We start from the raw sequence: 14,871 nt of genomic DNA, 5'->3' as shown, positions 1-14,871 counted from the left end.
AAGTGTTAATCATAACTAATCTATGTCTTTAACTCAATTTAGCCATAGGGTTGTACAAACTCTATGGGTCACTTCTACTAATTTCCAACTCTTTTCTTCAACAAGAAATTTTACCTCTTGATAAACAGCACAATTTAAAGCACACAGAATAATCTTACAGTAATTATCTTCTAATACATCCCTTTCTTGACATAGTTTAATACAACATTCTTTCATTCCTGTGGATTATATGATTGTTCCTTTGATACTGAATGAGTCCCATTCCTGAGCCTGCTACCTTGACCCACACCAGAGACTCAGAATTACATTCAAATGCCTGTTAGTATTGCATATTAAGATGTTCCACAAAAATTCAAATTTACCAGTAAGAATTCAGCCTCTACTCTGGAAATTTAGTTTTATGTTTCATATTATTACTTAATTTAGTAAGCCAGCAGCTATAATAATCTACTCCTTTCTTCTATGCTGTCCAAGAAACTTCAACCAACACTTGTGGGAATGTGAATTCTAAGAAATATGGGAAAGTAACTTAGTAAAGATTAACCAAGACTTATACTATTGTCTTTTCTTTAATGAAAACAGGACCATTGATTCTCTTCTCTCAAGTATGATATAGAGAAACTGTTGAGATAATAATGTCACAATTACATTGTAATAACTTCATTGTAGAAACCCCATTTGAATGGATTTCTTGACTTGAGAAAATAATCTGCCAAGATATAAGAATCATGTAACAGGGAACTCTACTTGTAGTTAGCAGCTAAGAAAAAATACAGGCTAAAATCCAGAAAGGAATTAAAGATTTTAGTCATATTCTGTGAGGGTTTGCTTGCCAACAAAGCAAATGTCCTTGGAAATATGCTCTTCTCCAGCTCAGTATTCAGATGAGGATATAAACGACTCAACAGTTTGATATGAAGCTGAATAAAGCTGGCTAAGCCATACATGAGCTTCTGGCACATAGAAATTGAATGTTAAATTGGTATTGATAAATAATTCAGATTTTAATATATTACTGCTCCCATAATAAAATTATTTATAATATATATCCTTGTGAGCGTCTAGAACTTGACAGATGCCAATTTGTCCTTTTGTTACAAGGTGAGTACCATTTTAGTGTCTAGAAAAGAAAGCATTTGGCAATAAACCCACTGACTTATAAACCTAAGGAATTGATGCCAAAAGGGGGAAAAGCAAACATAAGCATTCTCTGCTTTGTATGGCAAAACTCATGTTCTAGTTTCTTGTTTACTGAAATAACTTTTATGTAGACATTATTACTAGCAATGTCCACATTCTTCAGAGGATATTCACTTTCTGCCCTCCTTAGTATACACTTGTAATAATATCAAGAAAATATTACTATGATAATACAAAAAATATTTTCCTGAAATTCTACTGAGTATGAGAGGAGAAGTTAATATGGTAGCATTCCAGGAAATCATTTAGAGACTAGTCAGTCCAATATCCATAGGAATTAGGCAAAGAGTTGGTTACCCATGGGTGGTGGATTGCATATGCTTGGCCCAACTGTGGCACTATTAGGAGTTATGGACTTGTTGAAGTAAATGTGTCCTTGTTGGAAGAAGTGTGTCACTGTAGACATGTGGTTTGAGACCATCTTTCTAACTTCCTAGAAGACAGTCTTCTCTTGTTTGTCTTTGGGACAAGATGTCCAACTCTTAGCTCTTCCAGTACCATGCCTGCCTGGACACTGCCATACTTCCTGCCATGAAGATAGTGGACTAAACCTCAAAACTTATAAGCCAGCCTAAATTAAATATCCTTTATAAATGTGTTCCTGGTCATGGTGTCTCTTTACAGCAATAGAAACCCTACCTAAGACACCATATAACAACCATGTCTTATTTAGGGTTTCAATTGCAATGCTAACATAAAATGATATAATGACCAACAAAAAATTGGGATGGAAAGATTCTATTTTATCTTAATCTTCTAGAAGCTCTCAATTAGTGAGGGCAAGAGTTGAGAAGAAGAACATAGAAGTAGGAACTATAACAGAAACTATGATGAAATTCTGTTTACTGGCTTGCTACTCATGTTGCTTAGCCTGTTTTCTTATAGAACCCAGAACCACCAACTTTGGGGGCACTGCCTACAGTGAGCTGGATCATTGTCCATAAATCATCAATCAAGAAAATGTACCACAGGCCTGACCACAAGCCAATTTTGTGGGGGAATTTTCTCAACTGAGATTCCCTCTTCGAAAATGTTTCTATGTTGTATCAAGTTGGCCTACACAGTCCAATCCATGCCATGGAGAGACTGAGATTTCAAAGCAAACTCCAAACCTGAAGAACAATGTGCAGAAAGATTGAAGCCACATTTACCTTGTTATTTTCCTCATTAAATGTAGAAAGCAGACTATATAAACTTTGAAGAATTCCCCCAAACCTCCCAATTTTCAGAGTTGCCCAGTGCTCAACTATTTCTAAAGTTAAATTTACTGTACAGGATAAATAATATTATGATTTTAAAAAATACAGAATAGTTTTGAGAAAAGCAAAAGTAACTCTGTAGAAACTGTCTCATTACTTTTCTGTAACAATAAGCTGTATGTTTTTAAACCAAATTGATTATAAAATTAAATACAAATTTGGACTGCTTAGTTCAAATCTATACATAATGAAATAATATCTTGCAAATCAGAATCATTTCTATTAAATGAAACATTCTGATTTTCATTCATCGAAGCATGGTACATTTTAATGTATTCAAATCAAGACTATTTTATATGAAAATTGAACATGAAACTATGGTCATAGAATATTGGGAAATTCTAGGTTATTGTAATTAAAAATACTTTCAAAACTTTTCTATTAGATCACTGGTTCTAAACCTTCCTAATGCTTAGACCCTTTAGTACAATTCCTCATGTTATGGTGACCACTATCCACAAAATTATTTTTGTTGCTACTTCATAATTGTATTTTTAGTATTACTATGAATTGTAATATAGATATCAGTGTTTACCATTAGTCTTAAATAAGCCCTAAGAGGTAGCAACCCACAGGTTGAGAAGCACTGTATTAGATGTATCCCAAATTAAAATATAAATTCAAAGGTTTGGTTTCCTCCCCCAATTACCTGATGATTCACTTTCAGCCCAGAGAGCCGCTGACCCTGACAAAGTTCTTTGCAGTTGTCCTCGGTTTCCTTGTTTAGATTGAAGATGGTCAATGAGAAATGGGATTGGCTGGTCAGGTGTCTCAGTTATTAACTTGGTCATTAATTCCTAAAGATAGAACAAGACAAACATTTACATCTAATAAGAGCAAACAGTACCTAAACATCCATCATTTTTTGGCACTACAATGTCCACATGGAACAACTAATTAAAACTTTTCCAGAGTCCTTCTAGTCAGGTACGTTAGTAAGTGTTTTTGCTCTGAGGACAAAGTAGTACAAATAAATAAATCATTTGTGTTCCACAGCAAAACACAGCAAAAACTAGCCAAAATCATACTAGAAATGTTATCTAAATTCTTTTTGTTAAACAAACTATGATCTAAAAATTTAAGTCTTTGATTACTCTTTCAAGGAATCCCATTAGAAACTAAGCTTTAAAGAAACAATATACCTTTTATAATATGTTAATATATAATTTCCCTTGAAATTCACAAAGAATATGCTGGAAATCATTTAAAGAAATGATTTAGTAGCCACAATGTCATATAAGCTTCACATTATCTATAAACAGTATAGAATTAATTTTTACAAAACTCTTCCTTTTTCTCTTTCATTCTTCCTCTCTTTCCCTCCCTCCCTCCTTCTTTATCCCCCTTTCTATCCCCTCTCCCTTTTCCTCTCTGTCCTCCCACTTTTAGCTGTTCTAATGATACTTTAAATTATACCAACATCTGCCCAGCGATGATGTCTACATATTATTTTTATTTAGACAGGGAGAACAAAGGACAATCTCCAGTTGTGGTTGGTTATGATATCCAGGCATGAACAGCTGCCTCACCACGAGGATGGGGGTGCTTTTTCATGCCTTCTAATTCAGTTCCTGAGATGGCATACCCCTCTTAATATTCTTACCAGTCACATCTCATCTTGCAGTTTTCTGAAAAGTGTTTTTTGAGATCACAAAGAACCTGCGTTCCAGATACGGTCAAGGTTGTACCTTGTGCTGCAGCTGGACTTGAAAATGTATAAGAATTACCCAGGTGATACCTGGTCTTGGAAGCATGAAGTAGGCATGGAGAGTAGCCAAGGCTTGGTGTTATGAGAGGCCAGGGAAGGCCATTAGTGAAAGTGTAGCTTTATTTGCAGTTGATGGTCCATGACTGTAGGGATCATGCAAAAAGCTGAGATTTGTTACCATGAAAGGAACCTATGAGAAGCTATTGATGAAGCCTAGTTGCAAAAGAAGCCCCCTGTATATTGGAGATGCCCATACTTTGGGGTGACAACCAACAACAGCTACAGTAGTAGAGTGGAGTCAACCAGAGCCTACAGTGCTTGCTACAGAAGGCAGAGCTGGAGAAGTCACTCAAGCCCTTTGGAGGAGCCCAGAAGATCATGTGTTGAACTTGTACTGGAGACCCCAACATGTTAGAGATGCCAGAGCCATGGTATACCTGCCAAGGAAAGCTGCTAGGGAGTGGAACCAGCCTAAGAGAAAGAAGTTTGTTCCAATCAACAAGGATGAAAGGAGTTAGAGAGCTGAAGAGTACTTTGATATCAGACATGGAGATGCAGAATTTGGAGTTTGCCCAGCTAGTTTTTGCTCTTTTTGGGGGGATTAGAGGTAAGTGATTGGATGAATTTCAGAAGAGGTTTTGAACTTTGGTCTTTTAATATTATTGAGCCTGCTATAGAGTATGAGGACTTTGGAAATTTGACTAAATACATTTTACATTAAGCTATGTTTATGCAAACATAGCTATGACCTCCATAGACTCATGTTTTTGAAAAAGCCTATAGGGTCCAGGAGGTGGAATTTAGTGGTTTGACCATGCTTGGCCCAAGGAGTAGCACTACTGGGAAGTGTGCCTTTGTTGAAAAAGGTGTGGCCTTGTTGGAGGAAGTCTATCACTATGGGGGTGGGCAATGAGACCCTCCTTCTAACCATGTGGGAGCCAGTCTTTTCCTAGCAGTCTTCAGATAAAGATGTAGATCTTGAAGCTACTCCTTTACCATGCTTTCCTGGACACTGCCATTATCCTGTCGATAGTAATGGGCTAAACCTCTGCACCAGTAAACCAGCCCCAATTAAATATTTTCCTTGTAAGAGATGCCGTGGTCATGGTGTCTGTTCACTTCAATAAAACCCAAAGTAAGACACGGTCATTGAAAAGGCATAATTATTACTATCACTAAAGTGGGGATATCCATCTATTGGCATTCATAACACAGTGCTGTGCTCAATTAAATTCGAAATAACACATCAATGTAAAACAGCGCAACTCAAATTTGGCCCCTAGGGAGCAGATGTGCAGTATTCTGCTTGAACCTCTTGTTCATTACAAAGACCACTAGATGATGGAGAGAAAGGGAAATGAAAGGACCAACAAGGTTTATCTTGTTACAGAAACCCTGGGCACTAAGACACAACAAAATTAGATCAGTCAAAATGGCCTAGGTCCACAGTAACTTTCTGTTGTGATCCTGTGAAATTGCATATAATTTTGTTTCTAAAATTCTATCTTTCAAGTCAGATGGAAATGTCTACATTTTTGTTCTTTGAAAAGAAACTGAAGCATTCCCTTATTCTCTACAGAAGAGCAGTCAAATAGCTGCTATTTCAAAAGTATTATGAGTCCAGTAATTTCAGGGATACATTTTTAACCCACTAATAAATTTATAAGTTTAAAAGAAGAGAGACATTCAACCATAAGCAATTAAAACAGTTAATATTTTTGGTATAGTATGTTGCTTGGTCAAAAGTCTATCTTCAGATGATTATAAGCACAAGAAGTGTTATTTGGCTTCACAGTATATGAGTCCAGACATTTTGCATTTAAACAACTGAGAGGACTTTGAACTTGCAGAAATCTCTTTTCTATACAGGAGCATTTAAATCATTTTCAAAGGAGCTATTAGCAGTGGATGGGCAGTCCCTTTCAACCAAGAGGTTGTAGATACACAGAAATATAACCAAAGAGCTGATGGATTTGGGAAGTGAGAATAGAGTTATGCAGGTAGAATGTCAAGTTCAAAGTGGGAATTGATTGATGTTTAGTCTACAAGGTTCATTTACCACAGGGGCAATTATTTGAGAATATTAAGTCAGTCTCAAGTATCAGGCTTAATACCTTTAGAAAATGATCTACATCATTACCATTAATGTAAGGTTCCTGGTATGAAAGTCCTTGTGAGATTTTGGTTGTGTGCCTTTACAAATAAAAAGCAAAATGAAAGTAGTAATACCATCCTGCACACAAATTAAATATTTTTAGGTATTTTAGCCTAGGAACCTAGGTGATTGATGAAGTACAAATACTGTTTTACCTGGTACCCTGTTTGTATGCACAGTCTAGAAGACATATTATTAAACCTGCCCATAATTGAATTCATAATTACTAATAACAATAATATTGTAGATACAAACAGCATACAACAGGAGGTCTACAACACAGTCATGACTCTGCACCCAGGCTTTGAAATCACTCTGATGAATGGTTCTATTTGCTAGCTACATAGGTTTGGGTCAGGTATGTCATCACTTTAACATGAAATTCATCATCAGCTAAATGCAAATGATAGCAGTAATGTAAATGATCATAATTCATAAAGTGCTTAAACTATGTAGAGACTGCTGGAGTGGGGACTGTTTCTCAGAACTCATTTCTTCATTGATCTGGATTAGAGCTTCCTAATGAGGAATTTGTAGAGGCCTTGGAAAGCAGAGAGAAGCAGAAGAAACTGTTCTATAGAATCTATTGAGGACAGAAATGAGGGCAAGCAAGAGACTTTTGCAGCAGCCTCCCAGAGCCTCTGGCAAACTCCACTGCAGGCTCAGATAGAAAGCATGCAAAAATACCTGAAAACTGCAGCAACTCCAGGCACACAATTAATAGCCAGTTGCTTCTTGTGATGTAGCCTGAAATCTTCATGGTCAATAACTCTGATCCTGATGGCAGACTCTCGATCTGCAACATCATTTCTCTGGCCTTGGTGCTCAATGTGTTATCTTTTATCATATGACTTACTTATTACTAACTCTATTATTACCAAGACACATAAAATAGTTTGTTTTTCTGACTTAGTGTTTAGTGATGTCCCTCAAAAGAATACAACATTTTAATATTTACTGCAATTTATAAATATTTATAGATTATATATCTGAGCAATAGTTTACTAATTTTATTATTTATTATGACCACTATCCTTTTATTAACATACATTTGCAATATTATACATATATTAAATATTTCCATTGACTTCATTTTGATGTTAATGCTCTCTTTCTCTTAATGTAAATATAATTAGATTATTTTCCTCCTTCCTTTTCTTCTCTCCAGTGCTTTTCGTGTCCTCTCCCTGGCTCTCTCTCAAATTCATAATTCATGACCTCTCTTTATTTGGTAGTTATTAGTTAAAATCTACTTAGTGTTACGTGTGTGTATATGATTTCAGGGCTGACTGTTGAGTATTGGATAAGCAATTAGGAGGAGTTTTCCTCGGGAAAACTCTCTCTTTCTTTCTTTCTTTCATTTTTTTTTAATATGAAGTGTCACTCTTTATCTTTTTTGATCACTTTAGGGTGAAAGTCGATTTTACTTGATATTAGAATGGCTACTCCAGCTTTTTTCTTGGGACTGTTGGCTTGGAGAATTGTTTTCCATCCTTTTATTCTGAGGTAGTGTCTGTCTTTGTCACTCAGGTGGGTTTTCTATATGCAACAAAATGTTGGGTCCTGTTTACTTATGCAATCTGATAGTCTATGTCTTTTTATTGGGGAATTGAGTCCATTGATATTAGCAGATATTAAGGAAAAGTAATCTTTGCTTCTTGTTATTTTTGTTGTTAGAGTTGGAATTCCATTCATGTATCTATCTTCTTTTAGTTTTGTTGGAAGATTACATTTTTGCTTTTTCAGAGATGTAGTTCCCCTTCTTTTGTTGGAGTTTTACATTTATTACCCTTTGAAGGGCTGCATTTGTGGAAATATATTGTGTGAATTTGGTTTTGTCGTGGAATACTTTGGTTTCTTCATCTATGGTGATTGAGAGTTTTGCTGGCTATAGTAGTCTGGGCTGGCATTTGTGTTCTCTTAGGGTCTGTATGACATCTGCCCAGGATCTTCTAGCTTTCATAGTCTCTGGTGAGAAGTCTGGTATAATTCTGATAGGCCTGCCTTTATATGTTACTTGACCTTTTCCCCTTACTGCTTTTAGTATTCTTTCTTTGTTTTGTGCATTTGGTGCTTTGACTATTATGTGGGAGGAGGAGTTTCTTTTCTGGTCCAGTCTATTTGGAGTTCTGTAGGCTTCTTGTATGTCCATGGGCATCTCATTCTTTAGGTTGGGGAAGTTTTATAATTTTGTTGAAGCTATTTACTGGCCCTTTAAGTTGGAGGTCTTCACTCTCTTCTATACCATGATCCTTAGGTTGGGTCTTCTCACTGTGTCTTGGATTTCCTGGATGTTTTGGGTTAGGAACTTTTTGCTTTTTGCATTTTCTTTGACTGTTGTGTCAATGTTTTCTATGGTGTCTTCTGCCCCTGAGATTCTCTCTTCTATCTCTTGCATTCTGTTGGTGATGCTTGCATCTATGTTTCCTGACTTCTTTCCTAAGATTTCTAACACCAGAGTCGTCTCTCTTTGTGATTTCTTAATTGTTTCTATTTCCATTTTTAAGTCCTGAATGGTTTTGCTTAATTCCTTTACCTGTTGTTTGTGTTTTCCTGTAATTCCTTAAGAAATTTTTGTGTTTCCTCTTTAAGGGCTTCTACTTGTTTACCCATGATCTCCTGTAATTCTTTATGGGATTTTTTTGTTTCCTCTTTAAGGGCTAGTACCTCTTTACCTGTGTTCTCCTCTATTTCTTTAAGGGAGTTATTCATGTCCTTCTTAAATTCCTCTAGCACCATTGTGAGATATGATTTTAGATCCAAATCTTCCTTTTACAGTGTTTTGGGATATCTAGGGCTTGCTGTGTTGGGAGTACTAGATTCTTATGAAGCCAAATAGTCTTGGTTTCTGTTGGTAGGATTCTTGCATTTGCCTTTTGCTATCTGTTGATCTCTGGTGTTAGATGTTCTTGCTGTCTCTGACTAGAGCTTGTTCCTCCTGTGGGTCTGTAAGCTGGTGTCACCACTTCTGGGAGATCAGCTCTCCTCTGGTAAATCCTGGGCGCAAATGGCTGTGGATCAGTTGTCCATCCTGAATCAGAGCACACCCTGGAGACAGGATCTCCACTTGTGAGAAAGGTGCAGAGAGGGCTGTGGATCTGTTGTCCCTCCTAGGTGTGGTCTGAGGTAGAAAGGATCCTGACCAGGTTGCCTTGCGACTTGTGAGGCCTGTCCCTCCCAGCTGGTCCCACCTTAGAAAGTCACCGGAGAGAAAATGGCAGGTCTCACCAGAGTTCCTGGGTTAAAGCAGTCCCTGAAGGCAGACTCTCTGCTTGCAGGGAAGGGGCAGAGAGGGTTGCTGGTCCAATACCTTCACTCCTAGGTGTAGATGGAGCTTGAGAACAACTCTCTCTTTCTCAACACAGTTGCTGCTTGGGATTCTTTGACTAGGGCTGCTTCCTTATAAAATTTCCTTCTCCATCTCCCATATTAGCAGGCCTATTGGTGTTGTCCTTATTCAGGTCTTTTTTTTTTTTTCTCTCTCTCTCAACAATACTGTTGAGGTATCATGGGTGAAGCTTCTCTGTCAGTTAAATGATACATAGAATTACAGTAGATTTCCCAGTCCTCTGGCACTTGCATCTATTTGCCAAGTCTTCCTCATATTCCCTGAGCTTTAGATGAAGTATGTAGTGTAAAATGTATTCATTGAGACTGAACCTCATGACTAGTTGTTCTCTACATTCTGATTGGTGGTCTTTTTCTGTAATGTTTTCCCTCTGTTACAAGGAAAAGTTTCTTTGATTAGGGATGAAAGGCACACTCCTCTGTGGGTTTAAAGATAAGTATTTAGAATGCAACTAGAATTTGTACTGGTTTAATAAATTAGTAGTATAAGGTTTTCCTCTAATATTCATGAGTATTTGGCTAGGTGTCCAGGACTAGGCATGAATTTCCTCCTGACAAATAGGCCTGGGTGTAAATTAGTCATCTGTTAGTTCCAGACAGAATAGGAACACCACTGGTGTAGTCTTAGGACTATCTTGTCTGGCTGCTTTGTTGGACCACAGGTGTCACAACTTGGTAGGACTATTGGCTGCTTCTCTCCCTTTCAGTATTATAAAAACTTATCCTTAGAGGTTAATCAAAGAGGTAGTATCAATCATATATATTTTTCAATGTTTGTAATAATTTTATATTAGTAGACTACAGTGCACTATCATATGTAGAATTTTATTTTTGTTCCTGCAAAACTGGCATTAAGATCTGATTAATTCATTCTAAGTCTGCATATACTTCATATGCATATGTTCTATTTTTAATTAGGTTTCTTAAGTTCTTTACTGGAGATCATTACCCTTTAAATATTTACTTTCCAACCTAATACCCAGCTATGATTCATTAGTGTTCAAGAATGGACATTGAATTGTTCACTTAAAATGTGAATCTCTATTTGATTCTTGATAGTTTGTGAAACCACTGATTGTAGTATTCCCAATGGCTTGAACTCTACTTGATTATACTTGCCCAATAGTCCATGGTTACCTTCCCCACCTGTTCCATATGGGTCCATGCTTGTTCCCACCTACAACATAGCCTATGCAAGCCTAGGCAGGCCCTGGCTTGCCTATTTTACCTTTCTCATAGCCATGGTTTTCTATTCCATCTGCCCTATATTCCATGCTCGCCTATTCTAGCTACCCCATAGTCCTTCCTCACCTGCCCCTTAGGCCATGCTTGCCTATTTACTTGCCACATACATCAGGCTTGCTTTTCTTTCTACCTGTACCATAGCCCACTCTTGCTTCTTTTTCTTTCTTTCTTTTTTTTTAAACTGGAAAACATGATGCATAGTGGGGAGAAATGTTTTTCTTGTCTGATTGTACATTCAAGCAGATCTATAATATCTGTGCTCAGCAAAAAGAGGTTCAAATGCAGCATACAAATCTCCATGCATATTGAGAGAAGAGCCATTTTGAATGTTTTCCTTCAGCCTGATGTGGAGACCCTTCCAGGCCACTGGAGAACACAGGGTTTTTTGCTTGTTTCTTTTTTGTTTTCTCTATTTCTGAACTACCCTAAGCCAACTTCTCTCTTTAAAAGTAAAGACTCATATTGAATTGGAATTCTGTGATCAATAGTAAGGAAAGTAGTATAAATAATAATAACTATCTTCCTACAGAGTAAGATGCTCAAAGGAAAGACAGTGGCCCTGTCCCCTTCCATGAAGAAACAAGAGGGTAAAAACATAGTGAGTCTTTTGTTTAAGAAAAGGCCTAAGAACTTAGGCACTGGGCAGGGCATCCAGCCCCAAAGAAACCTCACAGTTTCATCCAATGGCTCCTCTACATGAGGCTGAAGAGCAAAGGATCAGCCTTTATAATCAGACATATGATGAGATCCACAGTCACTCAGGAGTCATCATTATTGGTTCTAAATCTGTGGCTTGCATTGCCAAGCTAGAAAAGACAAAGGTCAAAGAACTTGTCGCAAAGTTAAAGGTATAGTGCTGGTTTTTCTGTACATAAATATAATTACAAAATTATAAAAAATTAGTAAATTATCAAACACTCATTAAGCCCGAGAAGTACAGATTGCAAGAGTTTTACATAAATTAATTTACTTACTATGTAGAAAGAACTGAACAAAAAAAAATTTACAAATCAGCCAAAAGTTGCACACATTTCCATGATTTTTTTGAATTCCATGCTATGGTTTTCAGATAAACAACCAGACAGGCATGGGCACGCCCAGAACAACACAGACCAGGCAATAAAATCATTACAAATCTAACACACCCTCTCAGTATAAATTTTTGAAGATTTAATATGTACTATGAAATTGTCCTCCTATAAGAATCGTAAGCTTTCAAGTGAATTATCTAGACAAACACTGAGGTCTCAAATGATAAACTGTCATCTCACACATCCAAAAATTTCCCATTAGGAAATTATGTCATTTGGCATAGCATCCTGTCAAAGCAACTTACTTAGTTTTAGGCATGATTTTCCACAGTGTAAGTTGAAATCAACTCCATCCAAGTATAAAACATTCCTCATAGAAACAGTGAGTTGGTTCACAACTAATAAACTTCTTACACAGGTCCATTATGGAAGCAGCAGGTTTATGTAAATGTTCCCATAAAAATGCAAAGCTCTCCATCGAATAAAAATTATTTTAGACTTTTATTATTTATCTTAAAAACAACAAAACCAAAATGCTCTTCCTAGCATAATAACAGGGAAATGAAATGTCCTACTGCACACCTAGAACCTCCTTCTGAGACTGATGATCTAAGGCATAGATATAGATGTTTCTATTTCTATTGCAAGTGCAGTTCAAATGTGTGATGTTTTCAAGGGACCAATATGGATGGACAGGTACACTCTCTTGTGGATTTCACTCTAAACACTCTACATGAGAACCTGGAAAGATAGTGTGGATTAATAGGGGGACTATAGTGCTGTCTCATCTGAATTCATGCCTTGGCTTGCTACCTGCTGTACAAATTTCACAAAGTTGTTTGTTTTTATCTTAGTTTTCTCATCCTTAAAATGGGTAGAACACTGTATACCTTATCCATTGATTATCAAGGGCAAAAGAAATATTTGTAGCATATCACATGAATATATTTGGGGCTGTGTTTCTGAAAAATGTGTCTCCCTGTGCCAAGGACCAGCTTCATCTTGGAGAGGAGTTTCTGATTGATGGAATGTTCGGGAATGGTGAAACAAATGACCTGAAGTTAAATCATGGCTTACAAGCTGATACTCTATATTCTGCTCAAGACAGCTTTCCAGACATCTCTCTCTATATTATTGTGAGACAGCTTTCTCTTCTATTCTAAAATATCTCTCTAGATAGACCATCTCTTGCAAATCAAAAGTCCTGTCTTTTATTTACATATCAATTCAGTCATTACCCCAGGTTCCCTTTTGATAATCTCATGAATAGGCATCACCCCCCACAACCCAGCCCCTAAATTCTTCAAGACACAGCAAGCACATTTTTTAACATTACAAAAGAATTCAGAGATCTGCCAGCCTTTGTTAAGCACAGAAAATAAGCTAGTTGGTGGGACCCAGACCTGAAATTACCATTCCTATGACACCTGGAACTGGACCTAAACTCCCTCTATCTGCAGCTGAACTTGAACTCAGGAATCTGCTTGCCTCTGCAAGCACAAACAAAAAACTTAGGTGAGCAGAATCTTGCCCTGTGATCACCAGTACCTAAATCTCTTTACCTCCTTCCTTAGTATCTTTCTGACAAACTGGTTCATAGTGCAGCTGCTTCTGTTTCTTCTAGATCTGTGAGCACTTTATAGTATTCATATCACAAATTGCATCCTTATATTTTGCATAATTGAGAAATTATGCCAGTTGTGGTGGCACATGCTGGTAGGGTTTGCTGAAGGAGGCAGAGGCAGGAGGATCACAAGTTTGAGGCCAGCCTGGTCTACACATTTTAAAATTCTTAAATGAGTGTAACCTGTTCTCTGTGGCCTCAGAATAAAGTCACTCACTCAAGTCAAATAGTTTTGACCATAGCAGGAAGTCTGTATCCAAAAATCGTGCCTACAATTATTTCCTTGGCACAGCAGAACTGCAAATTTTCAGCTTAGCTACGATAGAGGTAAAGTCCTTCGGTGATTTGATGGTCATGGAAGTACAGCCTTATTACAATGAAATCCAATGTCTAAAAATTGTTCTTATTTTGGGCTTCTACCACAGAAAGAGCCAAGATTTTCAACTCTATTAAATACAAAACAAGCAAATAAAAAGACTTTATATATTTATGTTCATTTAAGAGAATACTAGTAGTGATGTATTATTTTGAAATATACAGTTTATATGTTTGGCATTATTTGAAATTTATACTGAGAAAAATGTATGTATTTTCAGTATTGCTCTAGACAAGTATCTATATAATACTGTTAAATTGATTGTTGTTTTATATCAAGCAACTTTTATAATACTCATTTTTATTGTTACAATATTTTATAAATTTTAAGAAAAATGACAAAAAAAGATATTGTAGGTAATGAAGAGGGGGTCTCTGGGAGGAGTTGGGTTACAAAGGGAAACAAGAACGTGATTTAATTCTATTTACTTAAAATATATTTTTAAATGTTAACAAATTCAGACAAACTGAAATCATGTAACTTTTCTCATCACAATGCAATAAAAGTTAAAAAAAAACAAAAACAAAAAATAAAACCTAAAAAAAAAAGAGAGAGAAATTATTATTTTTGAACTCGGGTTTTCAGAAGTTTTTCTCACAACCTTAAGGGCCGTGTTGAAGGTTGCAGCATTTACCATTTTGCTGAAACATATACACACAACTTGAAGTTGAAAATATTGCACACATGTGCACACACACACACACATACACACACACACACACATACACACACACATGAAAGACCCCCAGAACTGGGGAGATCCTTACTCAAGTCTCAGGATGACGCGACCACCCAATAACTCACTAGAGACCAAATTTGCTGCAATCACTTGAGGTTTATTTGGGATAGGCCAGTAACGGGGTCGATCTCATGACCATGCTGGCCAGAGGAGTTCGACCCCGAACACAAGAAGTGAGGGGTATTT

At 36.8% G+C, this 14,871-nt stretch overlaps 1 protein-coding gene and 1 long non-coding RNA gene across 12 annotated transcripts in view; one reads left to right on the top strand and one right to left on the bottom strand.

Annotated features, from left to right (window-relative positions):
• The window catches only part of CUNH8orf34 (chromosome unknown C8orf34 homolog), a 488,320-nt gene that overhangs the window by 380,036 nt on the left and 93,413 nt on the right, over positions 1-14,871 (bottom strand). For all 10 annotated transcript variants that reach the window (XM_031366855.1, XM_031366856.1, XM_031366861.1 and 7 more), the window contains one exon: positions 3,109-3,256. In XM_031366855.1, the coding sequence (XP_031222715.1) occupies positions 3,109-3,256 (148 nt within the window). The remainder of the gene's footprint in view (positions 1-3,108; positions 3,257-14,871) is intronic.
• Positions 1-14,871, top strand: part of LOC116088172 — an 84,178-nt gene that overhangs the window by 14,966 nt on the left and 54,341 nt on the right. The gene's annotated exons all lie outside the window — the stretch shown is intronic.

The sequence above is a fragment of the Mastomys coucha genome, unplaced genomic scaffold, assembly GCF_008632895.1.
Source record: "Mastomys coucha isolate ucsf_1 unplaced genomic scaffold, UCSF_Mcou_1 pScaffold14, whole genome shotgun sequence".
Classification (NCBI taxonomy): domain Eukaryota; kingdom Metazoa; phylum Chordata; class Mammalia; order Rodentia; family Muridae; genus Mastomys; species Mastomys coucha.
The sequence above is the reverse complement of the archived record's forward strand: the minus strand, read 5'-3'. Positions and strand labels throughout refer to the sequence as shown.